At 44.2% G+C, this 27,259-nt stretch overlaps 1 protein-coding gene across 1 annotated transcript in view; it reads left to right on the top strand.

Moving 5' to 3' along the window:
• The window catches only part of LOC126295440 (mucin-19-like), a 293,300-nt gene that overhangs the window by 141,646 nt on the left and 124,395 nt on the right, over positions 1 to 27,259 (top strand). Inside the window, exon 2 of the mRNA XM_049987938.1 lies at positions 22,485 to 22,621. Within this exon, the coding sequence (XP_049843895.1) occupies positions 22,485 to 22,621 (137 nt within the window). The remainder of the gene's footprint in view (positions 1 to 22,484; positions 22,622 to 27,259) is intronic.

Below are 27,259 nucleotides of genomic sequence, written 5' to 3' on the forward strand. Positions count from 1 at the left end.
TAACGTAGCCTACGACTCGAATCACACAACTGACTGCAGACCACGTAATGGTACGTACAGTACTATGAGTAAGACATAATATTCTGCCGACACGTTTGACGGAGTGCCAATGCAACGACGGTGCTAATATCCGCAACCAAGGGTCATGCAGCCCTCGGTACACACATCAAAAATACTTTTGCATCAACCTGGTTCCCAGAACACTTGAAGACGTTGACTTTGGATATTGTATCACACACACAGTCAAAGGGACAGAGACGTCACTTGTTGTTGTTGTGGTTTTCAATCCAGAGACTGGTTTGATGCAGCTCTCCATGCTACTCTATCCTGTGCAAGCTTCTTCATCTCCCAGTACCTACTGCAACCTACGTCCTTCTGAATCTGCTTACTGTATTCATCTCTTGGTCTCCCCCTACGATATTTACCTTCCACGGTGCCCTCCAATACTAAATTGGTGATCCCTTGATGCCTCAGAACATGTCCTACCAACCCATTCCTTCTTCTGTTGTGCCACAAACTTCTCTTCTCCCCAATCCTATTCAATACTTCCTCATTAGTTATGTGATCCACCCATTTAATCTTCAGCACTCTTCTGTAGCACCACATTTCGAAAGCTTCTATTCTCTTCTTGTCCAAACTATTTATCGTCCATGTTTCACTTCCATACATGCGTACACTCCATACAAATACTTTCAGAAATGACTTCCTGACACTTAAATCTATACTCGATGTTATCAAATTACTCTTCTTCAGAAACGCTTTCCTTGCCATTGCCAGTCTACATTTTATATCCTCTCTACTTCGACCATCATCAGTTATTTTGCTCCCCAAATAGCCAAACTCCTTTACTACCTTAAGTGTCTCATTTCCTAATCTAATACCCTCAACATCACCCGACTTAATTCGACTACATTCCATTATCCTCGTTTTGCTTTTGTTGATGTTCATTTTATATCCTCCTTTCAAGACACTATCCATTCCGTTCAACTGCTCTTCCAAGTCCTTTGCTGTCTCTGACATAATTACGATGTCATCGGCGAACCTCAAAGTTTTTATTTCTTCTCCATGGATTTTAACACCTACTCCAAATTTTTCTTTTGTTTCCTTTACTGCTTGCTCAATATACAGATTGAATAACATCAGGGAGAGACTACAACCCTGTCTCACTCCCTTCCCAACCACTGCTTCCCTTTCATGCTCATCGACTCTTATAACTGCCATCTGCTTTCTGCACAAATTGTAAATAGCCTTTCGCTCCCTGTATTTTACCCCTGCCACCAGAATTTGAAAGAGAGTATTCCAGTCAACATTGTCAAAAGTTCTCTAAGTCTACAAATGCTAGAAACGTAGGTTTGCATTTCCTTAATCTTTCTTCTAAGATAAGTCGTAGGGTCAGTATTGCCTCACGTGTTCCAACATTTCTACGGAAGCCAAACTGATCTTCCCCGAGGTCAGCTTCTACTAATTTTTCCTTTCGTCTGTAAAGAATTCGTGTTAGTATTTTGCAGCTGTGACTTATTAAACTGATAGTTCAGTAATTTTCACATCTGTCAACACCTGCTTTCTTTGGGATTGGAATTATTATATTCTTCTTGAAGTCTGAGGGTATTTCGCCTGTACTTAGCTTGAAAAAGTTTTTTACCTTTGTCTTTAATTTTTTTATTTTCTTTGTTGGTTTAAATATTTTATTTATCTCATTTATTTAGTGAAATTTTTTGAGAAAAGTCTCATACATCTTGCTCACCAGATGGTAGAGTTTTGTAAGGACTGGCTCTCCCGAGGCCGTCAGTAGCTCCAATGGAATGTTGTCTACTCCAGGGGCCTTGTTTCGACTCAGGTCTTTCAGTGCTCTGTCAAACTCTACACGCAGTATCGTATCTCCCATTTCATCTTCATCTACATCCTCTTCCAATTCCATAATATTGTCCTCAAGTATATCGCCCGAGGAGCATATATTAGACGCAGGAGGTCCGACAGCCGATCATTTCCAGTCATTCCACCAGGAAGCAGGTACACAGTTCGTGATGTATATAGTTTAACCGTGCCTAGACGGTCAATACCGCGGTTCGATCGTGTCCGCATTGTTACTTTGTGCCAGGAGGGCTCTCAATAAGGGAAGTGTCCAGGTGTTTCGGAGTGAACCAAAGCGATGTTGTTCGGACATGAAGGAGATAGAGAGAGACAGAAACTGTCGACGACATGCCACGCTCAGGCCGCCCATGGGATACTACTGCAGTGGATGACCGCTACCTACGGATTATGGCTCGGAGGAACCCTGACAGCAACGCCACCATGTTGAATAATGCTTTTCGTGCAGCCACAGGACGTCGTGTCACGACTCAAATCCTGCGCAATAGGCTGCATGATTCGCAGCTTCACTTCCGACGTCCATGACGAGGCTCATCTTTGCAACCACGACACCGTGCAACGCCTTACAGATAAACCCAACTACATGCCGAATGGACCGCTTAGGATGGGTGTCGCATATGCCTTCAATCACACAATCGCCGGAGACGTGTTTGGAGGCAAACCGGCTAGGCTGAACGCCTTAGACACATTGTCCAGTGAGTGCAGCAAGGTTGAGGTTCCCTGCTGTTTTGGGGTGGCATTATGTGGGGCCGATGTACGCCGCTGGTGGTCACGGAAGGCGCCGTAACGGCTGTACGATACGTGAATGCCATCCTCCGACCGATAGTTCAACCACATCGGGAGCATATTTGCGTATTGGCGAGGCATTCGTCTTCATGGACGACAATTCGCGCCTCCATCGTGCGCTTCTTGTGAATGAGTTCTTTCAGGATAACGACATCACTCGAGTAGAGTGGCCAGCATGTTCTCTGGACATGAAGCCTATCGAACATTTCTGGGATAGACAGAAAAGGGCTGGTCTTCTTATTTCTAATTACATGTTACACATATAAACGCAATTTTCGTTTCAAATATAAATTCTGACTTACTGAACTTGTATGAAATATTGTTAATAATGATTGATTAAATTAAAAGAAGAAAAATTAAAATTTCTCCATCCTTCTACGTTTTGCGCTTGACGGAAATTCTGGTGGAATGTGCACCTTTGTTTGGAATTTTATAGTAGCTGGAAACCGAAGGCGGGCATCCACGGGATAGGCGAGCATTCAACCACATAGCGATGCGGCCCGTGGGATATTGACGTTCAAAATGGTTCAAATGGCTCTGAACACTATGGGACTTAACAGCTGTGGTCATCAGTCCCCTAGAACTTAGAACTACTTAAACCTAACTAACCTAAGGACATCACACACATCCATGCCCAAGGCAGGATTCGAACCTGCGACCGTAGCAGTCGCGCAGTTCCGGACTGCGCGCCTAGAACCGCGAGACCACCGCGGCCGGCCTATTGACGTTCCCTCAGGGTATTACAGACTATAGGTTTTCCCGACTTTTTATGAGAATTGCACTGGACGGCAATGGTAAATTCATATTTGGGTCCTGAACTTCATACAAATATAAAAATGTTCCGTAACCTAATCCTCATGTGGTATCCTTGTGAGTATTCTCCTTCTCAAATACGCTGTGGATTTGCATGAAGATATGTACACAGTTATCAACTGTAATACTTGTCTTACTGTGTTAAACCTGTAACATAAGACTACATTTCTTTATCACTGAATTATGAAAGCATTCTCATTTTTTAAAACTCGACCGATAACTGTATAAAACAATGAAAATCACGTTTTAGTTGTGGCTAGGCACATTGGCTAACAGACGGACCAACTTTCCTTGTCGGGTGACACACCATGCGACCGACCGACCAACAAATCGAATGTGTGGCTAGGCACATTGGCTAACCGACCGACCAACTTTCCTTGTAGGGTGACACACCATCCGACCGAGACCGACCAACAAATCCAATGTGTGGCTAGGCACATTGGCTAACCGACCGACCAACTTTCCCTGTCGGGTGACACACCATCCGACGGTCTGACCAACAAATCGAATGTGTGGTTAGGCACGTTGGTCAACCGACCGAACAACTTTGCTTGTCGGGCAGCGGTTGAAAATGACGACCCGACAGCCGACGTACCGTTTGCTGGACCCCCTCACCCCCTTCCCCCTCCCCCCCTCCCCCCTCCCCCACTCCCTCCTCCTCCCCTCCCCACCCCTTCGCGCCGCGCCGCTTCACATCAGCCGACACCGACACCGTATTTTACGAACTATAGGACTATAAGACGCACCGCAATTTTTAAGCAGCCGCGCGGGATTAACCGATCGGTCTGGGGCGCTGCAGTCATGGACTGTGCAGCTGGTCCCACCGGAGGTTCGAGTCCTTCCTCGGGCATGGGTGTGTGTGTTTGTCCTTAGGATAATTTAGGTTAAGTAATGTGTAAGCTTAGGGACTGATGATTTCACACACATTTTGAACATTTTTTGAATTTTTAAGCAGTTTATACCTTTTTTAATACTAGATCACGAAGCCATGCTAAAAAATATTTTTAGTTTAAAAAACCGAACTGGTTTTGAAAATCCCTGAAAATCGTCATCTGAACTTTCCGCTTCTCTTCTTCTTCTTCTTCTTCTTCGTCATCATGTTGTCATCTTCATACATAAGATGGTCTTCACTGCCATCGAAAGCATTACTTATGCCGCACTTCTTGAAAGATTTAACACTAATGTCTTCTCTGACTCTAGCGCACGATTGTTTTATCCACTGACACACTTGTTTGATTGTAGGTCGTCTTAAAGGTTGCTGTTGTGAAGTTCTCCCGAAATAACAAATGGTTCAAATGGCTCTGAGCACGATGGCACTTAACATTTTAGGTCATCAGTCCCCTAGAACTTAGAACTACTTAAACCCAACTAATCCCTCTGTAATTAAATAAAATTAAAAAAAACTGAATGAAAAAGAAATGTCGTGGGACGTCCGCTCCGAACAAATGCAACGAACAATGACGAACAAAATAAGATCAGAAAAAAGGGGGTGGGGATGGCGTTTTGAGATAGCATGTAGAAGGTCGAGGGTTCGATTCCGGGTCGAGGCTTTTTTTTTTTTTTTTTTTTTGCTAAAAGTAGTCTGTGTGACATCTTAATCGTCATACAGCGAATACAGCGTGTCTTCTACAAAGCATTTGCAGTTACATACTACGAACACAGAAATGGACGTACAATCATATTCATTGGTCAGCTTTTAAAGAAGCGTTTTGCACGTCGCGAAATGTTCCACGTCAGTACTTCTACATTCCAAACCCGTTTTCTCTATACCCTGCCCCAAATGATTCCATCGAAATTTTTGCAAAGCGCGTTGCTAGATCTAGTGGTGACTTACGGTTCTAACGAAAGGTAATAGAGCTCATCGTCGCAAGAACAGTAGCTGGTATTAATCGACGGGTCCACTGTGGAGGGTACACAGATAATAAGTTTGATACCTAGTAGTAGATGCACAGTTGCGAAACAATTGGAGTTCATGACGTACAAAAGGCTTCTTCAAAAGATGACCAGTGAAAACGATTGTATTTCCATTTCTATGTTCGTAGTACGTAACTGCAAATGTTTTGTAGAAGAGGCAGTGTAATCGCTGTATGACGATTAAGACGCCAGATACCGTACCACCTAGTTGGAAAAAAAAACCAATACGCCTCCACCCAGAATCGAACCCTTGACCTCCTGCATGCTAGCCCAAAATGCTATCAACTCAACCAACTACACAAGACTACTACCCTATTCTGACGGCGGTACTTACAGGTCGCACGGGATTAGCCGAGCGGTCATGGGCTGTGCGGCTGATCCCGGCGGAGGTTCGAGTCCTCCCTCGGGCATGGCTGTGTGTGTCTGTCCTTAGGACTACTTAGGTTAAGTAGTGTGTAAGCTTAGGAACTGATGACCTTACCAGTTCACACAAATTTGAACATTTTTTAGTAGTTATCGTTCACGTGAATACGGTGTTCCCAGATTAACGTCCATTTACTGCCCTAAATGTGTACAGGACGAAATTTTGCGAGAGATATTTTTGTATTGCCAGTGTGTGAGGAATCGCGTTGGCAAGTTGAAAAATGGTTCAAATGGCTCCGAGCACTATGGGACTTAACATCTACGGTCATCAGTCCCCTAGAACTTAGAACTGCTTAAACCTAACTAACCTAAGGACATCACACAACACCCAGTCATCACGAGTCAGAGAAAATACCTGACCCAGCCGGGAATCTAACCCGGGCGCGGGAAGCGAAAACGCTACCGCACGACCACGATCTGCGGACACGCTGGCAACTCCGAGTGCTCGAATTTCTCTTCACCCTGTATGGCCATTTTTAAGACTAGTGGAAATTTTAAACGAAACGCAGCACGTTTTTATGTTAATGCCGAGTATAAGACGCACCTGCATTTTGGAGGCAATTTTTCGAAGGATGTGCGTTTTGTAGCCTGCAAATTACGCTAGTTGTGCCAAACGGCTGACGAAAGTTCGCCTTAGTCACTGCGGCACTGTAAACGGTCGGGATACGTGGAAGCTGGACACGAAATTTGTCGATCTGTCGATCGGTTGGTAAGTAACATGGTGCACATGTAGTAGTAACCACCAAACCGTCTATCCTTTAAAGTTACAGAAAGCGAGGTTGGTTGGTTGATTTTGGGGGAAGGGAACCAAAAAGTGAGGTTATCGGTCCCGTCGGTGAAGGGAAGGCTGGGGAAGGAAGTCTGCCGTGCCCTTTGAAAGGAACCATCCCAGCATTTCTCTGAAGCGATCTAGGGAAACCACTGATAGCCAAAATCAGGATGGCCGGGCGCAGGTTTCAACCGTCGCCCCCCAGAATGCGAGTCCAGTGTGCCAACCACTGCGCGCGGCCTGTTCCAGCCGCCTCGGCTGGAACGTGTTGCTATGAGTGGCCGAGAGCCCAGCTTGGCCTTGGCTGATGCTGATGCGGCTGGAGGTCGCCCGGGGAACGCACGGCTTGAGCAACATCCGCTGGCCCGCCGTCTCCATACAAAGTGGCCTGTGACGTCACGCGCCGATTTCGCTCGTTTTTTTACAGCGGCTTTTCGCTTTTACGCTCCACGTCTAACTGCCGCAGCTGAAAAAAACGCCAATACGCATTTACGAGGGACGTTGAATAATGAGACCCGCTGTACTTCTATGATCTTCAGGTTGACTACACTGGGATGGACTGAGAACAGCTGACGGATTACCTCAGTATCGCATTTAACGATGGCGTGTCCTTTTGAAGTTTCCATATTAGCTGAACAACATTCTGTGATCCGGTTTTTTGCTTTCTGAAGGTGAAAAGCAAGCTAAAATCTTTTGAAACTTCCTGGCAGATTAAAACTGTGTGCCGGACCGAGACTCGAACTCGGGGCCTTTGCCTTTCGCGTGCAAGTTCTCTACCATCTGAGCTACCCAAGTACGACTCTCGCCTCGTCCTCACGTACTTCTGCCGGTACCTCGTCTCCTACCTTCTTGTCGGACGATTTTGCAGTACGATGAAAGCTGTATAAAGCGTTATAGTTATTTAAACTTCCTGGGAGCTTAAAACTGTGTGCCGGACCGAGACTCGAACTCGGGACCTTTGCCTTTCGCGGGCAAGTGCTCTACCAACTGAGCTACCCAAGCAGGACTCACGCCCGGTCCTCACAGCTTTACTTCTGCCAGTACCTCGTCTCCTACCTTCCAAACTTTACAGAAGCTCTCCTGCGAACCTAGCAGAACTAGCACTCCTGAAAGAAAGGATATTAAGGAGACATGGCTTAGCCACAGCCTGGGGGATGTTTCCAGAATGAGATTTTCACTCTGCAGCGGATTCTGCGCTGATATGAAACTTCCTGTCAGATTAAAACTGTGTGCCGGATCGAGACTCGAACTCGGGACCTTTGCCTTTCGCGGGCAAGTGCTCCACCAAATGAGCTACCCAAGCACAACTCACGCCCGGTCCTCACAGCTTTCCTTCTGCCAGTACCTCGTCTCCTACCTTCCAAACTTAACAGAAGGTCTCCTGCGAACTTTGCAAAACTAGCACTCCTGAAAGAAAGGATATTACGGAGACATGGCTTAGCCACAGCGTTATAGCGTCAACATGCCTAACAGTTGCCCGAACAAACTTAGTTGGACATAACCTACGAAAAGAAACTTCCTGGCAGATTGAAACTGTGTGCCGGACCGAGACTCGAACTCGGGACCTTTGCCTTTCGCAGACAAGTGCTCTACTATCTGAGCTACCCAATTACGACTCACGACCCGTCCTCACAGCTTCAATTCTGCCAGTACCTCGTCTCCTACCTCCCAAACTTCACAGAACTACGAGTCTCGATCCGGCACACAGTTTTAATCTGCCATGAAGTTTCGCATCAGCGCACACTCCGCTGCAGAGTGAAAACGTATATCCGTTGTTGTTATTGTTGTGGTCTGTTCCATGCAGCTCTCCACACCACCCTATCCTTTGCAAGCCTCTTCATCTCCGAGTAGGTACTCCAGCTCACAGGCACTCCAACCTCCTTACTGTATTCATCTCCTCCTCTCCCTCTATGTCTACATCTACGTGATTACTCTGCTTTTGATAATTAAGTGCCTGGCAGAACGTTCAATGAACCACCTTCATGCTGTCTCTCTACTGTACCACTCCCGAACGACACGCGGGAAAAACGAGCACTTAAATTTTTCTGTGCGAGCCCTGATTTCTCTTACTTTATAGTGATGATCATTTATCCGTATGTAGGTGGGTGTCAACAGAATGTTTTCGTAATCGGAGGAGAAAACTGATTATCAAAATTTCGTGAGAAGATCCCGTCGAAATGAAAAAAAGCCTTTCTTTTAATGATTGCCACTCCACGTATCATGTCTGTGGCACTATTTCGCGATAATACAAAACGAGCTGCCCTTCTTTGAACTTTTTCAATATCCGTTAGTCCCACCTGATGCGGATCCCACACCGCACAGCAAAGCTCCAGACAAGTACAGTGGAAGCAGTCTCTTCGGTAGACCTGTTGCACCTTCTAAGTGTTCTGCCAATGAATCGCAGTCTTGGGTTTGCTCTACCCACAACATTTTCTATGTGATCGTTCCCTCTGAGGTTTTTTATATTGTAATCCCTAAGTATTTAGTTGAATTTACATCCTTCACATTTGTGTGACTTATGGCGTAATCGAAATTTAGCGGATTTCTTTTACTACTCATCTGAATAACTTCGCACTTTTCTTTATTCAGGGTCCATTGCCACTTTTCGCACCACACATATATCTAAATCATTTTGCAACTCATTTTGGTCATCTGATGACTCTACAAGACGGTAAATGACAGCATCATCTGCAAATAATCTAAGAGCCCTACTCAGATACTCAAAATTTGTGCTTCCTCTGATTCTAAGCTGGCGATACCTTGATATCTCACAATGTGTTCTATCAAGAAGTCCCTTCTTTTAGTCAAGTTGTACCACAAACTTTTGTTCTCGTCAATACTATTCAATACCTCCTCATTAGTTATGCGATCTACCGATCTAATCTTCAGAATTCTTCTCTAGTACTGCATTTCAAAAGCTTCTACTTTTTTCTTGTCTGAACTGTTTATCGTCCACGTTTCACTGCCATACAAGGCTGCACTCCAGGAAAATACCTTTACGAAACGCTTTGTAACACTACGATATATATTCGTTGGTAACAAATTACAACAAATGCTCTGAGCACAATGGGACTTAACATTTGTGATCATCAGTCCCCTAGAACTTAGAACTACTTAAACCTAACTAACCTAAGGACATCACACACATCCATGCCCGAGGCAGGATTCGAACCTGCGACCGTAGCGGTGGCGCAGTTCCAGACTGAAGCGCCTAGAATCGCTCGGCCGCCGCGGCCGGCTTGCTGCCTTTGTCATTCCATATTTCACATCGTTTCGACTTCGACCGTCATCAGTTACTTTACAGCCGAAACAGCAAAACTCGTCTACTATTTTACGTGCTCCTTCCCTAATCTAAGTCCCTTAGTATGGCAAGATTTGATTTGATTCCATTCCATTATCCTTGTTTTGCTTTTGTTGATGCTGATCCCTCAAAACACTCCCCATTCCATTCAGCTGCCATTCGAAGCCCGTTTGCTGTCCCTGACACAATTGCAACGTCGTCAGTTAAACCTCAAACATATTGTTTCTTCTCCTTTAACTTTAATTCCTCCTCAAAATTCCTCTTTCATTTCCTTTACTGCTTGCTCAATGTAGAGACTGAATAACATTACGTATAGGCTACAGGCCTGCCTCACTGCATTTTCAACCACTGACTCCCTTTCATGCGTCACGAAAAAGTGAACGCATCATGGGGGGAGGTATAAGTGGGTAGAAAATTTCAAAACCGGGGAAACATTAGTGATTCACGAGAAACGTCCTGGCCGGGCAGTTGAAGTGTCATCTCCGTCGCTTGAAACCGGCATTGACGAGACTAGTGAATATCGACTTGCTGCAGTTGAATTTATAGCAAGACCACTTACTGTAAGTGTTGGTACGGTTTATAACTTTAATGGCTACAAGCTCAAGTACAGGAAAACAATTGCAGGGTGGGTCCCAAAAAAGTTAACGCAACAACACAAGGAAACATGTTTCAGTGTGAGTACAGATTTGAAAGAACGCCATGTAAGGTGACCCTTTTCTAAACACGATTTTAACGTTTGATGAAACTTGGGTTCACCGTTTTGAGCAGAGTCCAAAAGATCAAAGCGTGATATGAAAACACGCCAGGTCACCTGTTCGGAAAAAAATGAGCCTTGTGTATGTGATTCTACCGGCATGTGTGTTACGATTCTGGTCGTCAGTTGTTATGATGACAGGAGGCAAATGCTAAATGGAAACACATCGTACACTACTGGTCATTAAAATTGCTAGTCCAAGAAGAAATGGAGATGATAAACGGGTATTCATTGGACAAATATATTATACTAGAACTGACATGTGATTACATTTTCACGCAACTTGGCTGCATAGATCCTGAGAAATCAGTACCCAGAACAACCACCTCTGGCCGTAATAACGGCCTTGATACGCCTGGGCATTGAGTCAAACAGAGCTCGAATGGCGTGTACAGGTACAGCTGGCCACGCAGCTTCAACACGATACCACAGTTCATCAAGAGAAGTGACTGCCCTATTGTGACGAGCCAGTTGCTCGCCCACCATTGACCAGACGTTTTCAAGTGGTCAGAGATCTGGACAATGTACTGGCCAGGGCAGCAGTCGAACATTTTCTGTATCCAGAAAGGCCTGTACAGGACCTGCAACATGCGGTCGTGCATTATCCTGCTGAAATGTAGGGTTTCGCAGGGATCGAATGAAGGGTAGAGCCACGGGTCGTAACACATATGAAATGTAACGTCCACTGTTCAAAGTACCGTCAATGCCAACAAGAGGTGACCGAGACGTGTAACCAATGGCACCTCATACCAACACGTCGGGTGATACGCCAGTATGGCGATAATGAATACACGCTTACAATGTGCGTTCGCTGCGATGTCGCCAAACACGGATACGACCATCACGATGCTGTAAACAGAACCTGGATTCATCCGGAAAAATGACATTTTGCCATTCGTGCACCCAGGTTCGTCGTCGAGTACACCATCGCAGGCGCTCCTGTCTGTGATGCAGCGTGAAGGGTAAACGCAGCCACGGTCTCAGAGCTGATAATCCGTGCTGATGCAAACGTCGTCGAACTGTTCGTGCAGATGGTTGTTGTCTTGCAAACGTCCCCATCTGTTGACTCAGGGATCGAGACGTGGCTGCACGATCCGTTACAGCCGTGCGGATAAGATGCCTGTCATCTCGATATCTGTGACCCCTAACAAGTGTGGTATCGAACGTTGATACCACAATCGCTATCCCCTGATCTTTGTCACCTGAGTGTACATGGGAAATCGATTCTGTAGACTCGGGAGTTTGGGGGATTACGAGGAGTTACTTGTGGTTTCTTTCCTAAAGTTCAAGGTTGCACTTTTACGGTTGTGGTTAGGTGTATAAGATAATACCGGTATGAAATGAGCGTTTTTTTGTGAAAATGAAACACTAATTTTGAATTGAAAAGTAAAAACATTTTATTCAAAGTACTGACCATTGTTTTCTATACATTGTGACCCCCTTTCTGGCAATTTGTGGACACCACGCCAATAGAAATGTTCGTGTTTTGAAGCAAACCCACCAGACCCCCAATTTTCGACTTCTTCGTAGGAATCGAAGTGTTCCTCAGCCAATGCGTGTCCCATTGACGGAAACAAATGGTATGGGGAAGGAGCCAAGTCTGGTGAATACGGCGGGTAGGGTAGCAGCACCCAGCCAAGTGTTTTGATTGTATCCTGAACCAGTTTTGCTTTGTGTGCAGGTGCACTGTCAAGTAAAAAAATTACTTTGCCATGTCTTCTGGCCCATTCTGGTCTTTTTTCGATCAATGCAGAGTTGAAATTGATCGTATGTTGTCTGTAGCGGTTAGTGTTCACAGTTTCACCGGGTTTTAGAAGCTCGTGATACACCACACCTTTCTGCTATCAGCAAAAACAGCGCATTGTCCTCTTGCCGAATCGATCTGGTTTTGCAGTCGATGTTGATGGTTGTCCCGGATTAACCCATGATTTTTCCCGTTTAGGATTCTTAAAATAAATCCATTTTTCATCGCCTGTAACAATTCGATGCAAAACTGATTTACTTTCATGTCTTTGATGCAAAATTTGACAGATGGTTTTTCGGTTTTCCATCTGTTTTTCATTCAATCCATGTGACACCCATTTTCCTAACTTTTGGATCTTTCCCATAGCTTTCAAACGGTCAGAAATTGTTTGTAGTGTAACATTTTGCTTTGCTGCCATTTGCTTCTGACTCAAAAGTATCATCTTCAAAAAAATGGTTCAAATGGCTATGAGCACTATGGGACTTAACTTCTGAGGTCATCAGTCCCCTAGAACTTAGAACTACTTAAACCTAACTAATCTAACGACATCACACACATCCGTGCCCGAGGCAGGATTCGAACCTGCGACCGTAGCGGTAGCGTAGTTCCAGACTGTAGCGCCTAGAACCGCTCCGCCACACCGGCCGGCTATCACCTTCATCCAATATTGCTTGCAATTCGGCGTCTTCGAACTTTTCTGGTGGTCTTCCACGTTCTTCATTTCTTACATCAAAATGATCATTTCTGAACCGTTGAAATTATCTTGTGCATGTTCCTTCTGATAGAGCGCGATCACCATATGCCTCGACAAGCATTTGATGCGACTCTGCAGCACTTTTTTTTTTCAAACGAAAACAAAAAATTAATGCTTTCCGCAAATCATCTCTTTCTGGTACAAAATTCGACATTGTTAACACGATGAAAACATATGATGTTGTTTGTTCCATGACTCGATGTATACTAAATATCTTTGACAGATGTCATACCATTGTTGTTGTTGTCTTCAGTCCTGAGACTGGTTTGATGCAGCTCTCCATGATACTCTATCCTGTGCAAGGTTGTTCATCTACCAGTACCTGCTGCAACCTACATCCTACTGAATCAGTGTATTCACCTCTTGGTCTCCCTCTACAATTTTTACCCGCCACGTTGCCCTCCAATACTAAATTGGTGATCCCTTGATGCCTCAGAACATGTCCTACCAACGGGTCCCTTCTTCTTGTCAAGTTGTGCCACAAACTCCTCCCCAATTCTATTCAATACCTCCTCATTAGTTATGTGATCTACCCATCTGACCTTCAGCATTCTTCTGTAGCACTACATTTCGAAAGCTTGTATTCTCTTCCTGTCTATACTATTTATCGTCCACGTTTCACTTCCATACAAGTACTTTCAGAAACGACTTCCTGACACTTAAATTTATACTCGATGTTAACAAATTTCTCTTCTTCAGAAACGCTTTCCTTGCGATTGCCAGTCTACATTTTAAATCTTCTTTTCTTCGACCAGCATCAGTTATTTTGCTCCCCAAATAGCAAAGTGTCTCATTTCCTAACCTAATTCCCTGAGCATCACCCGACTTAATCCGACTACATTCCATTATCCTCGTTTTGCTTTTGTTGATGTTCATCTTATATCCTCCTTTCAAGACACTGTCCATTCCGTTCAACTGCTCTTCCAAGTCCTTTTCTGTCTCTGACAGAATTACAATGTCATCGGCGAACCTCAACGTTTTTATTTCTTCTCCATGGACTTTAATACCTAATCCGAACTTTTCTTTTGTTTCCTTCACTGCTTGCTCAACATACAGATTGAATAACATCGGGGACAGGCTACAACCCTGTCTCACTCCCTTCCCAACCACTCGACACTTATAACTGCCATCTGGTTTATGTATAAATTGTAAATAGCCTTTCGCTCCCTGTATTTTACCCCTGCCGCCAACCAAACAAAAAGAAATTAAGGCTCGTTCACAACAAATGTTCCCTATCGACACATTTGTATCTTAACGCCCATTTCGTACCGGTACACCTGGTAGATCTCGGTATAGCGATGGCGTATTTGCAGACAGAGAGATGGAAGTTCGTACATACACAGACACGGGCTTGTTGACGCGGAAGATTTTCACACGCACGCACACAAGCACAGACAAGTTGTGAGCATGCTGATGGACCATTTGCGGTGGAGCTTTCTCCAGCAGCGGCGCTTAGCGCTCGTCTTCCGTCACGACGTTCACGATGCTCCATTGTCACCTCCCAACCCCCCTCCTCCCCCCCCTCCCCCCCCCCCCCGTACAACGACTGTCAACATCCTGACAGGGCGTGACCCTAATGGCTGACAAATAGCTCGATACGCCTCTCAGACGAGCCTCGTCTTACTTCTGCATCTGCATCTTATAACATCACCTGCCATCTGTGACAGAAAAATCGAGAAAATTAAAATCTCTCTCAAAGTTTCCTTTCAGCAGTTAAGGCCAAGTACCGGGTGATCAAAAAGTCAGTATAAATTTGAAAACTGTATAAGTCACGGAATCATGTAGATAGAGAGGTACAAATTGACACACATGCTTGGAATGACATGGGTTTTATTAGAATCAAAAAAATACAAACATTCAAAAAATGTCCGACATATGGCGCTTCCCTTCTACATCTACATCTATACTCCGCAAGCCACCTGACGGTGAGTGGCGAAGGGTACCCTGAGTACCTCTATCGGTTCTCCCTTCTATTCCAGTCTCGTATTGTTCGTGGAAAGAAGGATTGTCGGTATGCTTCTGTGCGGGCTCTAATCTCTCTGATTTTATACTCACGGTCTCTTCGCGAGATATACGTAGGAGGGAGCAATATACTGCTTGACTCCTCGGTGAAGGTATGTTCTCGAAACTTTAACAAAAGCCCGTACCGAACTACTGAGCGTCTCTCCTGCAGACTCTTCCACTGGAGTTTATCATCTCCGTAACGCTGCCGCGATTACTAAGTGATCCTGTAACGAAGCGCGCTGCTCTCCGCTGGATCTTCTCTATCTCTTCTATCAACCCTATCTGATACGGATCCCACACTGCTGAGCAGTATTCATTCTTCTGATCAGAATAGCAATAATTAGCATAACAAAGTAAGACAAAGCAAAGATGATGTTCTTTACAGGAAATGCTCAATATGTCCTCTATCATTCCTCAACAATAGCTGTAGTCGAGGAATAATGTTGTGAACAGCACTGTAAAGCTTGTACAGAGTTACGGTGAGGCATTGGCGTCGGATGTTGTCTTTCAGCATCCCTAGAGATGTCGGTCCATCACGATACACTTGCGACTTCAGGTAACCCCAAAGCCAATAATCGCACGGACTGAGGTCTGGGGACCTGGGAGGCCAAGCATGACGAAAGTCTAGGCTGAGCACACGATCATCACCAAAAGACGCGAGCAAGAGATCTTTCACGCGTCTAGCAATATGAGGTGTTTTTTTCTTCTTCTAATAAAGCCCCATGTCATTCCAAGCGTATGTGTCAATTTTTACCTCTCTATCTTGAATGTGCTGTTAATAACAATTCTCTATTTAAACTAGACCGAACTGCATCTGACTGCTTTAGTCTTTAATAAAATTTGCATCTGACTGCGTATTTAACTGAACTGAACTTTATCTGACTGCATGAAAATATTGTTGGAAAATTAATACTCAAAATACACATCTGAGTGCATGAAAGTTTAGTGGTGAAATTAAATGAAAGTCACCAACCTGCAGCTGACTGCGTCTGTGGACTTAGCTCGTGCACTCCTTCCCGTTGAGCCGATAATAAAACATATATTCAACTCAGCCGTAGTGCAATGGCATAAAATTGTCGTTCTAGATACCTTTACTCATTTTGGCCCTGTTTGTTATTTAATAAAAATTCTGTCCTGATCCGAATAATTTGCCAACTGTGCAATGGCATACAGATTATTTTACTCTGATAAATGAAATTATTAGCTTTACTCGTGGGAACTTTACTTGAATGTACCTTTTGGTTCAGTGCGAGCACAGGATGCGGAGAACGACATAAGGTGTGAGATGAAACTCTAATTTTATCTAAAAGACATTTATTGTTCAAACTTTTAAGGCACGTGTGAAAAACTAAAAAAAACTTCTATAGCATGGATTTACGAGAAAGTTCCACAGAACGCTTATTGCGTCAACAATGGGATTTCTATCTAGCTTTTAGACATTATTTAACCAAAGAAAACCTATTTTATTAATTCTTCTTTCTAGTTTCCCCAGGTATGTGCCGAGTTTCACTCAATATATAGCTTATTAGGTGCGGAGCGCCAATTCTTACTTTGATGCTGTCACGACCCGGCTGCCTCCTGCAGGCATCTAGCTCCGACTCGAAACGCTTCTGCTGTCTCTGCGCATCTCCTCACCACTACTCAAACTTTTACCGCGTGCACCTAGCTCTGTTAGCTGTCAAAGATCTTACTACTCGAAGATGAACTACTCGTCCAACCATGCGGTTGGGATCGACCTTTTTCACTGGCTCTATCCTGATCGAATCCCAGCACATACCTTTCAATCTACATTATTCCGTGGTTTATAATGTTTTCAAATTTATACTGACTTTTTGATCACCCGGTACACTCCATAGGTATAGATGTGTTGTTACAGAAATACTGCTTCTTAAAGTCCACACCTGCTAGATAGATACTGCGCAAGCCAACATTGATTTATGACATTGCTGCGCGGGGTAGCCGGTCGGTCTAGGGCGCTTTGTCACGGCCAGCGCACCGCTCTACCCCCCCCCCCCCCCTCTTCCCCCCCCCCCCCCCCCCATCGGTGTTTCGAGTCGTCTCTCGGGCATGGGTGTGTGTGTGTGTGTTGTCCTTAGGCTAAGTTAGTTGACCTTAGATTAAGTAGTGGGTAAGCTACGGGACCGATAACGTCTAGCACTTTGGTCCCATAAGACCTTACGACTAATGTATGACAGAGCGTCCCTTCTACCACTACATTTCCGTTCCCATTCTACTCGCAAATAGAGCGATAGAAAAACGAGTCGTAATTTCTCTCATCTCCGTGGTCTTAACGCGAAATGTATGTTGGCGGTAATAGAATCGTTCTGCAGTCAGCTTCAAATGCCGGTCCCTAAATTTTCTCAGTAGAGTTCCGCAAGAAGAACGTAGTGTTCCATCCATGGATTCCCCTTTCAGTTAACGGAACGTTTTCGACTCCTGTTGATGGAATCTACTAGTGCGAAATCTAGCAGTCCGCCCCTGAATTGCTTGGATGTCTTCCCTTGATGCGACCCTTGTGGGGATCCCAAATACTCGAGCAGTACTCAAGAATGGGTCACAAATCTTCTATGCGCGGCCTCCATTATACATAAGCTGCAGTTCGCTAAAAATGCCCCAAGTAAATCGAAGTGGAGCATTCGCTTTCCCTTCTACCAACCTGATGTGCTCGTTCCATTTCATATCGCTTTGCAACGTCAGGCCTAGATATTTAATCGACATGACTGTGTGAAGCACCACACTACTAACACTGTATTCGAACTCTATGTGACTCATTTCCTTCCGCATCTCGTGGTCGTACGGTATCGTTCTCGCTTCCCACGCCCGGGTTCCCGTGTTCGATTCCCGGCGAGGTCAGGAATTTTCTCTGCCTCGTGATGACTGCGTGTTGTGTCATGTCCTTAGGATACTTAGGTTTAAACAGTTCTAAGTTCTAGGGGACTTATGACCATAGATGTTTAGTTCCATAGTGCTCAGAGCCATTTGAACTCATTTTCCTACTCATGTGCATACACTTACGTTTTTCTACATTGACAGTTAGCTAGCATTCGTAACACTAACTTCAGATTTCGTCTGTCATCTTACTTGGACACCTTCACTCACACCACAGCGTCACCAGAAAATACCCGTTGTGTACGAGGTCTGTTCAAAAAATTTCGCAACGATCGACAAAATTTTTCTACGCTTACCTTTTACTTATTGTGCATGCTCTCCTTCCAACTACTCTCCTCCACAATTGATACTGCGATCCCAAAGCCAGTTCCACTTCCGGTAGCAGCCTTGGTACGCGTCTTGCTGGATCGCACCAAGTTCAGTCTGCGGATTTTCATTTATTTCGTCTGTAATTGGAAATCTTCGTCCTTTCAGCGGGTTTTTCAACTTTGGAAAAAAAAAGTTCCTCGGGGTCCATGCCTGGAGAGGACGGAGGGTGAGGTAGCACAGTGATTTCGTTTTTTTGTGCAACAGTCACGCACCAGCAGGGGTGAATTTACGGATGCGTTATCGAGATGCAAGAGCCTTGAATTGTCTCGCCACATTTCAGGCCGTTTGCTTCTCACATTTTCTCGCAGGCGTAGCAACATGTCCCGTTAGTAACTGTTTGTCCATGTGGGCCGGGCGGGATTAGCCGAGCGGTCTTAGGCGCTGCAGTCACGGACTGTGCGGCTGGTCCCGGCGGAGGTTCGAGTCCTACCTCGGGCATGGGTGTGTGTGTTTTTCCTTAGGATAATTTACGTTAAGTAGTTTGTAAACTTAGGGACTGATGACCTTAGAAGTTAAGTCCCATAAGGTTTCACACACATTTGAACATTTTTTTTTTTTTTTGTCCATGTGGTACGAATTCACGATGAAGTAATCCTCCAAAGTAAAAGAAAGCCGTCAAACTTGGCTTTGAGATTTGACCTGGCCTGACGAGCTTTCTTGGTTTTGGAGAACCTTTAGCCGGCCGCTGTGGCCGAGCGGTTCCAGGCGCTTCAGTCTACGGTCGCAGGTTCGAATCCTGCCTCGGGCATGGATGTGTGTGATGTCCTTAGGTTAGTTAGGTTTAAGTAGTTCGAAGTGTAGAGGACTGATGACCTCAGATGTTAAGTCCCATAGTGCTCAGAGCCATTTGAACCATGAATATAAGAAAACAATGGCTCTAATAATCTTTCACATTAATTTTGTTAAAACAGATTGTTCTGAGACATATCAAAAAATTAATAATGGACAGCTAAATTTTAATAATAGAAAATCTTACGTACAACGGGCTGAACATATGCAGTTACACAAAGATTGCAATACAAATTTGCGGAACATGTTGCTTCTCGTGGGAAAAAAAAATCATTCAACGAGTTTGTCTATGCTTAGAAATTACAGGTAGCCAACTGAAGTCCACTGTTTTCGTTACACTAATTTCGGAAGACGATGATAGTATGGATCGAAAACGGTGATGAAACAGAAGAACAATTTCTGTGAACGAAGGTTTTCAGACTGCATAAATTTTAAACCTTAGATTGCTGCGGCGCTCACCTTGATTGTAGCACATTTCTTCAAATCTGACAGAATGGTTCATGTTCTTCATTTAAGTGATAGATCGCGTTTCTCACCAGTACGACACTGAAATTGTAAAATTTTAAACCATACGTCTATGTATTCTTCACCATTTCTTGCAACATTTGATAATTGCTTGCGTTTTTTTATTAAAATGTTGGGTTGTGTTTTTCATTAGAATGAGACTCTGAAATGAAGAAATACTGTAAACTTGGTGTCGGTGTATCCGTCACTGTCCTTACGTCAAATTTCGTCAAATGTGATCGTCTTAATGGATCGTCGTAATGGATCGTCTGCTTCGTTAAAGTGACAGTTCACGCTCTTCGTTACAACGAGCATAGTACAATGTCCAGATTCATTAGAACGGCAGTAGTCTATTACGGATTTGAAGCCATATCGACCATTGATCGATTGTGACTGTTTCAAAGCAGGCCGTTGTGGCCGAGCGGTTCTAGGTGCTTGAGTTCGGAACCGCGCTGCTGCAACGGTCGCAGGTTCGAATCCAGCCTCGGGCATGGACGTGTGTGACGTCCTTAGGTTAGTTAGGTTTAACTAGTTATTAAGCCTAGGGGACTGATGACCTCAGATGTTAAGTCCCATACTGCTTAAACCTATTTGGACCATTTTGAACTGTTTCAAAAACGCAAGGTTGTTCTATACCGCTACCAGCCACAAGATTTTTTGCCTCCTAAATTATTTATGTAGCGACACATATTGAGGTGATACCTCATCATCAGGCTATACTGCCGTTGCAAAAACATTTATCATAAGTGTATGGAGATACCAAAGTTTCTTTATATAACTATTGTGATCATCTTTGTTCTTGTGGCGTGACATTCTCCTCGTCTGTACCGAGATACCGCAGTTTCCATGCTGTCTTGGATTCCTGCACCACTGTTCACAGACTTCACAAGGGTGACTTTACAACTCGATAACACAAAAAACATATCAGCAGTGCAGCAAACAAGATGGCGGTCAAAACGGGTTATCTGCACTGCTGATTTGTTTTGTGGCACAGCACTGTAAAGTCACCCTTGTCTGTGAACAATTGTGAAGAAATCGAAGTGAGCCCTGGAAATAGTGATTCCTCAGTACATCACGAGAAGGATGTCACGCCACACGAACAAAGACGATCACAACAGTCATGTAAGGACACTTTAATACCTGTATACACTTACGTTAAACGCTTTTGTAATGGCGGTGAAGCCTGATGATGAGCTATCACCTTGAAACGTGTCACTAAATGAGTAATTTAGGAGCCAACAAATTTTGTGACTGGTAGCGGTACATCGAAACCTTTTAAGGTGAAGGAGAGTGGCTGTGGAAAGTGAAATATTTAGAAATAACGGATTACAGGAAGCAGTCGCTGGGAACTTGGTGCGGGAAACTGGTAAGTCAGCTTTGAGAGTAGTACGAGGATACGAAGTGCGCTGTGAGCGAATCTGCAACGGCGCCCACGATGGAAAGCGACAGTGTTGCTAACACTGTGTGTGTGTGTGTGGCCTCCCCTCCCCTCTACCTATCTCTTTCTCTCCTTCCCCTCTCCAGGGACAGGGCAGAAGACTTCCTGGAGTTACGACACGTTGCCACACAGCTGCATCTCCTCCGTGCAGCGGGCAATATGTCACAGTTAGTGGGACAAGCTAACAGCAATTTAACAGCAGGGGTCGGAGGTTGCGTAACATACAACACGGCCGACAGGGAAGAGAGTAAGGGGGGGATTAGATATGGAGGGGAGGTAAGTAGGGGAGAGAGGTAGAAAAATTTGTCCCGATGCATTGCAAACTCACCTAGAAGGCGATGAAGCATCTGCTTAAAGTTGCGTTAACACGGTCCTTACTTCACGACAGTATGTTCACCTCTTATGCCTCTTCTAGTTTGTATCTGCTCCTCAGACTTTCCAGCTCTGACTTCACAAACAGTGGTTTCCAAGAAACAAAACCCAGTCTTCCCCCTGAATGGGAGTCTCCAGTGTGCCAGCCACTGTGCCACCTCACTCAGTAGAGAGGTTCCTGGAAATGTACTGCCACAAACACTGCCAGTCTATAGTGTTGTCATATAATGTTGCCAGAAAACTTCGCCAAACCATATAGTCGCCAACATGCAGTTTTTATTGCCTATGTGAGAGTAACAGAAAAAGGGGAGAAACACACAGATCAGCCGTTGGGGAATATGGCTTGCAGTCAGGGGACAATCAGATTCGATTTCTTATCTCTGAGATACCGCCTGCCACAAGCGCATACTACGAGTCGCTGTACAGTGGAAATAGAGGCCACTGAACAACCCGGCAATTTCAACAGGAAGTAGGAGGGTGTGAAAATAAATGGATTCCGCGGGAACGGAATTCTACTATAGTCAGTAGCGAGCCAAAGGTCGGATCAGAAACTCAGTAAGGCTACAACATCCCATGCAGATGTCCTCCATAGACGGGGACGAAACTGTGAGTTTCAACAGAAATTTTATCTGAGCTCGGCATAAGAGACAGGATATACCATATTTCCTTCATATCAGTTAAATTTTACATATCATCTACCCTTACAACTAATTATTTCAATTTTAATTTTTTTTAGGAAAGACTCTTGAGTGTTCACTTTCTGACCTTAGCTTGAAGCCCAATTGCCCGCTAGTGCTCATTGAGTAACGCCAGCAGAAGTCGGAACATTTCGCTTCCACTGCGCTCCACTTCCGATTCCTGCCCTTATCAGCGATCTAGTAGCACTGTCTGAATTTAGCGTTATTAAGTGATGTGTGTGTTAATTTGGAAATAAATAACCTAAAATGTGTGGCTGAACATAATTGCATGGCCCTGTCTCTTGCTTGTTTCAGGTTGTTGATGTTGGCGCTTCTGGCCGCGCCCGCCTTGCCTCGACCGGCTGAGGTGTCCATCATCACGGAACCCAGGCCAGGGGAGGAGTTCGTGCTCTACCACGCGGGGGATGCCGGGCAGCGACGCACTGTCAGAGGTAAGTGTAAACCAAGACCATCCACGTCTTCACTTTAAACAAAAGCTGCCCACCTGTCCACTGTAAACAAAAGCCTGCCAAATGTTCTGCCCATTGTAAGCAAAGCCTGTCCCCATGGCCACTATACACAAAGGCTGACCTCCTGTCCACTGGAAACCAAGGCTCACCACCAAGTGTTCTCTGTAAACAAAGGCCATCCAGATGTCCACAGCAAAAAAGGCTGTTCATGTGACCATTGTAAACAAAGGATGCCCAACTGTCCACCATAAACAAAGGCCTGCAACATGTTCTATGTAAACAACAGCCATCCATGTGTCTACTGTAAACAAAGGCTGTGCCTGTGACCACTGTAAACAAAGTTTGCCCACCTGTCTGCTGTAAACAGAGGCCAACCACATCTTCTCGGTAAGCAAAGGCCTTTGAGTTATCCACTGTAAACAAAGGCTATCCCTATGGCCACAGTAAACAATGGCAGCCACTTATCCAATGTAAACAAAGGGCTGCCACATGTTCTCTGTAAACAACAGCCATCTAGCTGTCCACGTTTTTAAACAAGGGCTGTCCCCATGACCAGTGTAAATCAATGCTATGTACCTGTCACTGTAAATATAGGCTGACCACAACTTATTTCCCCCCCTCCCCCCACATGAACCATGGACCTTGCCATTGGTGGGGAGGCTTGCGTGCCTCAGTGATACAGATGGCCGTACCGTAGGTGCAACCACAACGAAGGGGTATCTGTTAAGAGGCCAGACAAACATGTGGTTCCTGAAGAGGGGCAGCAGCCTTTTCAGGAGGGGCAACAGTCTGGATGATTGACTGATCTGGCCTTGCAACGTTAACCAAAACGGCCTTGCTGTGCTGGTACTGCGAACGGCTGAAAGCAAGGGCAAACTACAGCCGTAACTTTTCCTGAGGACATGCAGCTTTATTGTATGATTAAATGGTGATGGTGTCCTCTTGGGTAAAATATTCCGGAGGTAAAATAGTCCCCAATTTGGATCTCTGGGTGGGGACTACTCAGGATCGGAGCGTGGAATGTCAGATCCCTTAATGAGGCAGGTTAAAGTTAGATAGTGGCAATTAGTGAAGTTCGGTGGCAGGAGGAACAAGACTTTTGGTCAGGGGAATACAGGGTTATAAATACAAAATCAAATAGGGGTAATGCAGGAGTAGGTTTAATAATGAATAAAAAATAGGAGTGTGGGTAAGCTACTACAAACAGCATAGTGAACGCATTATTGTGGCCAAGATAGACACAAAGCCCACGCCTACTACAGTAGTACAAGTTTATATGCCAACTAGCTCTGCAGATGATGAAGAAATTGAGGAAATGATGGATGAGATAAAAGAAATTATTCAGGTAGTGAAGGGAGACGAAAATTTAATAGTCATGGGTGACTGGAATTCGTCAGTAGGAAAAAGGAGAGAAGCAAAAATAGTGGGTGAATATGGATTGGGGCTAAGAAATGAGAGAGGAATCCATCTGGTAGAATTTTGCACAGAGCATAACTTAATCATAGCTAACACTTGGTTCAAGAATCATAAAAGAAGGTTGTATACATGGAAGAATCGTGGAGATACTAAAAGGTATCAGATAGATTACATAATGGTAAGACAGAGATTTAGGAATCAGGTTTTCAATTGCAGGATATTTCCAGAGGCAGATGTGGACTCTGACCACAATCTATTGGTTATGACCTTTAGGTTAAAACTGAAGAAACTACAGAAAGGTGTGCATTTAAGGACATGGGATCTGGACGAGCTGAAAGAACCAGAGGTTGTACAGAGTTTCAAGGAGAGCATAAGGGAACAATTGACAGGAATGGGGGAAAGAAATACAGTAGAAGAAGAATGGGTAGTTCTGAGGGATGAAGTAGTGAAGGCAGCAGAGGATCAAGTAGGTAGACGAGGACTACTAGAAATCCTCGGGTAACAGAAGAAATATTGAATTTAATTGATGAAAGGAGAAAATATAAAAATGCAGTAAATGAAGCAGGCAAAAAGGAATACAAACGTCTCAAAACTGAGATCGACAGGAAGTGCAAAATGGCTAAGCAGGGATGGCTAGAGGACAAATGTAAGGATGTAGAAGCTTATCTCACTAGGGGTAAGATAGATACAGCCTACAGGAAAATTAAAGAGACCTTTGGAGAGAAGAGAACCATTTGTATGAATATCAAGAGCTCAGATGGCAACCCAGTTCTAAGCAAAGAAGGGAAAGCAGAAAGGTGGAAGGAGTACATAGAGGGTTTATGCAAGGGTGATGTACTTGAGAACAATATTATGGAAAGGGAAGAGGATGTAGATGAAGACGAAATGGGAGATAATATACTGCGTGAAGAGTTTGACAGAGCACTGAAAGACCTGAGTCGAAACAAGGCCCCTGGAGTAAACAACATTCCACTAGAACTACTGATGGCCTTGGGAGAGCCAGTCATGACAAAACTCTACCAGCTGGTGAGCAAGATGTATGAGACAGGCGAAATACCCTCAGACTTCAAGAAGAATATAATAATACCAATCCCTAAGAAAGCAGGTGTTGACAGATGTGAAAATTACCGAACTGTCAGTTTAATAAGTCACAGCTGCAAAATACTAACGCGAATTCTTTACAGACGAATGGAAAAACTGGTAGATGCGGACCTCGGGGAGGATCAGTTTGGATTCCGTCGAAATGTTGGAACACGTGAGGCAATACTGACCTTACGACTTATCTTAGAAGAAAGATTAAGAAAAGGCAAACCTACGTTTCTAGAATTTGCAGACTTAGAGAAAGCTTTTGACAATGTTGACTAGAATACTCTCTTTCAAGTTCTGAAGGTGGCAGGGGTAAAATACAGGGAGCGAAAAGTTATCTACAATTTGTACAGAAACCAGATGACAGTCATAAGAGTCGAGGGCCATGAAAGGGAAGCAGTGGTTGGGAAAGGAGTGAGACAGAGTTATAGCGTATCCCCGATGTTATTCAATCTGTATATTAAGCAAGCAGTAAAGGAAACAAAAGAAAAATTCGTTGTAGGTATTAAAATTCATGGAGAAGAAGTAAAAACTTTGAGGTTCGCCGATGACATTGTAATTCTGTCAGAGACAGCAAAGGACTTGGAAGAGCAGTTGAACGGAATGGACAGTGTTTTGAAAGGAGGATAAGATGAACATCAACAAAAGCAAAACGAGGATAATGGAATGTAGTCAAATTAAATCGGGTGATGCTGAGGGAATTAGATTAGGAAATGAGACACTGAAAGTAGTAAAGGAGTTTTGATATTTAGGAAGTAAAATAACTGATGATGATCGAAGTGGAGAGGATATAAAATGTAGACTGGCAATGGCAAGGAAAGCGTTTCTGAAGAAGAGATATTTGTTAACATCGAGTATAGATTTAAGTGTCAGGAAGTCGTTTCTGAAAGTATTTGTATGGAGTGTAGCCATGTATGCAAGTGAAACATGGATGATAAATAGTTTGGAGAAGAAGAGAATAGAAGCTTTCGAAATGTAGTGCTACAGAAGAATGCTGAAGATAAGGTGGATAGATCACGTAACTAATGAGGAAGTATTGAATAGGATTGGGGAGAAGAGAAGTTTGTGGCACAACTTGACTAGAAGAAGGAATCGGTTGGTACGACATGTTTTGAGGCATCAAGGGATCACAAATTTAGCATTGGAGGGCAGCGTGGAGCTTAAAAATCGTAGTGGGAGACCAAGAGATGAATACAGTAAGCAGATTCAGAAGGATGTAGATTGCAGTAGGTACTGGGAGATGAAGAAGGTTGCACAGGACAGAGTAGCATGGAGAGCTGCATCAAACCAGTCTCAGGACTGAAGACTACCACCACAACAACAACAACAACTTATTTATAAGCAAAGGCCTCTGAGCTGTCCACTTTAAACAAAAGCTGTCCCTGTGACCACTGTAAGCAAAGGCTACCTGTCATCCGCTGTAAACAAAGGCATGCTAAATGTTCTCTGTTAATGAAGGTAATCCAGCTCTCCACTGTAAACAAAGGCTGACCCTGTGACCACTGTAGACGAACGTTACCCAGCTGTCCACTGTGAACAAACACCCAGCACATGTTCTCTGTAAACAAAGGCGATCCAGCAATCTACTGTAACCAAACGCTATCCCCACAACCACTGTAAATAAACGCTACCCACCTGTCACCGTGAATGAAGGCTGGCCACATTTATTTGTAAGCACAGTTTACTATCTATCTGAACACCTAGAAGCTTTAACTATTCTGTTTCACTAATCATATGCCGATTCTGTGAATTTAAAACGTTGGGTTTTGTTGAAATGGGTGTAGAAACTGTAAAAACTGTGTCTTACTGTGATTTAGTGTTAGTTTATTTTCTACAAGCCATGAACTTATGTCAGGAACTGCACTGTTTGAAACAGAGCCAGTGTTACACAGAACACCTTTACTACCAAGGTAGTGTCATCAGCGAACAAAAATATTATAGAATTATCTGTAATATTATAGGACATATCATTTACATTAATAAGGACCAGTAGAGGCCCTAACACTGATCCCTGGGGCACCCCACACTTGACTGTATCCCACTCAGATCCCACAGGACAGCTATTCTCAACACTGTGAATAATGACCTTTTGCTGTATGTAGTCAAAGCAAGAGGTAA

The sequence above is a fragment of the Schistocerca gregaria genome, chromosome 11 (genome assembly GCF_023897955.1).
Source record: "Schistocerca gregaria isolate iqSchGreg1 chromosome 11, iqSchGreg1.2, whole genome shotgun sequence".
Classification (NCBI taxonomy): domain Eukaryota; kingdom Metazoa; phylum Arthropoda; class Insecta; order Orthoptera; family Acrididae; genus Schistocerca; species Schistocerca gregaria.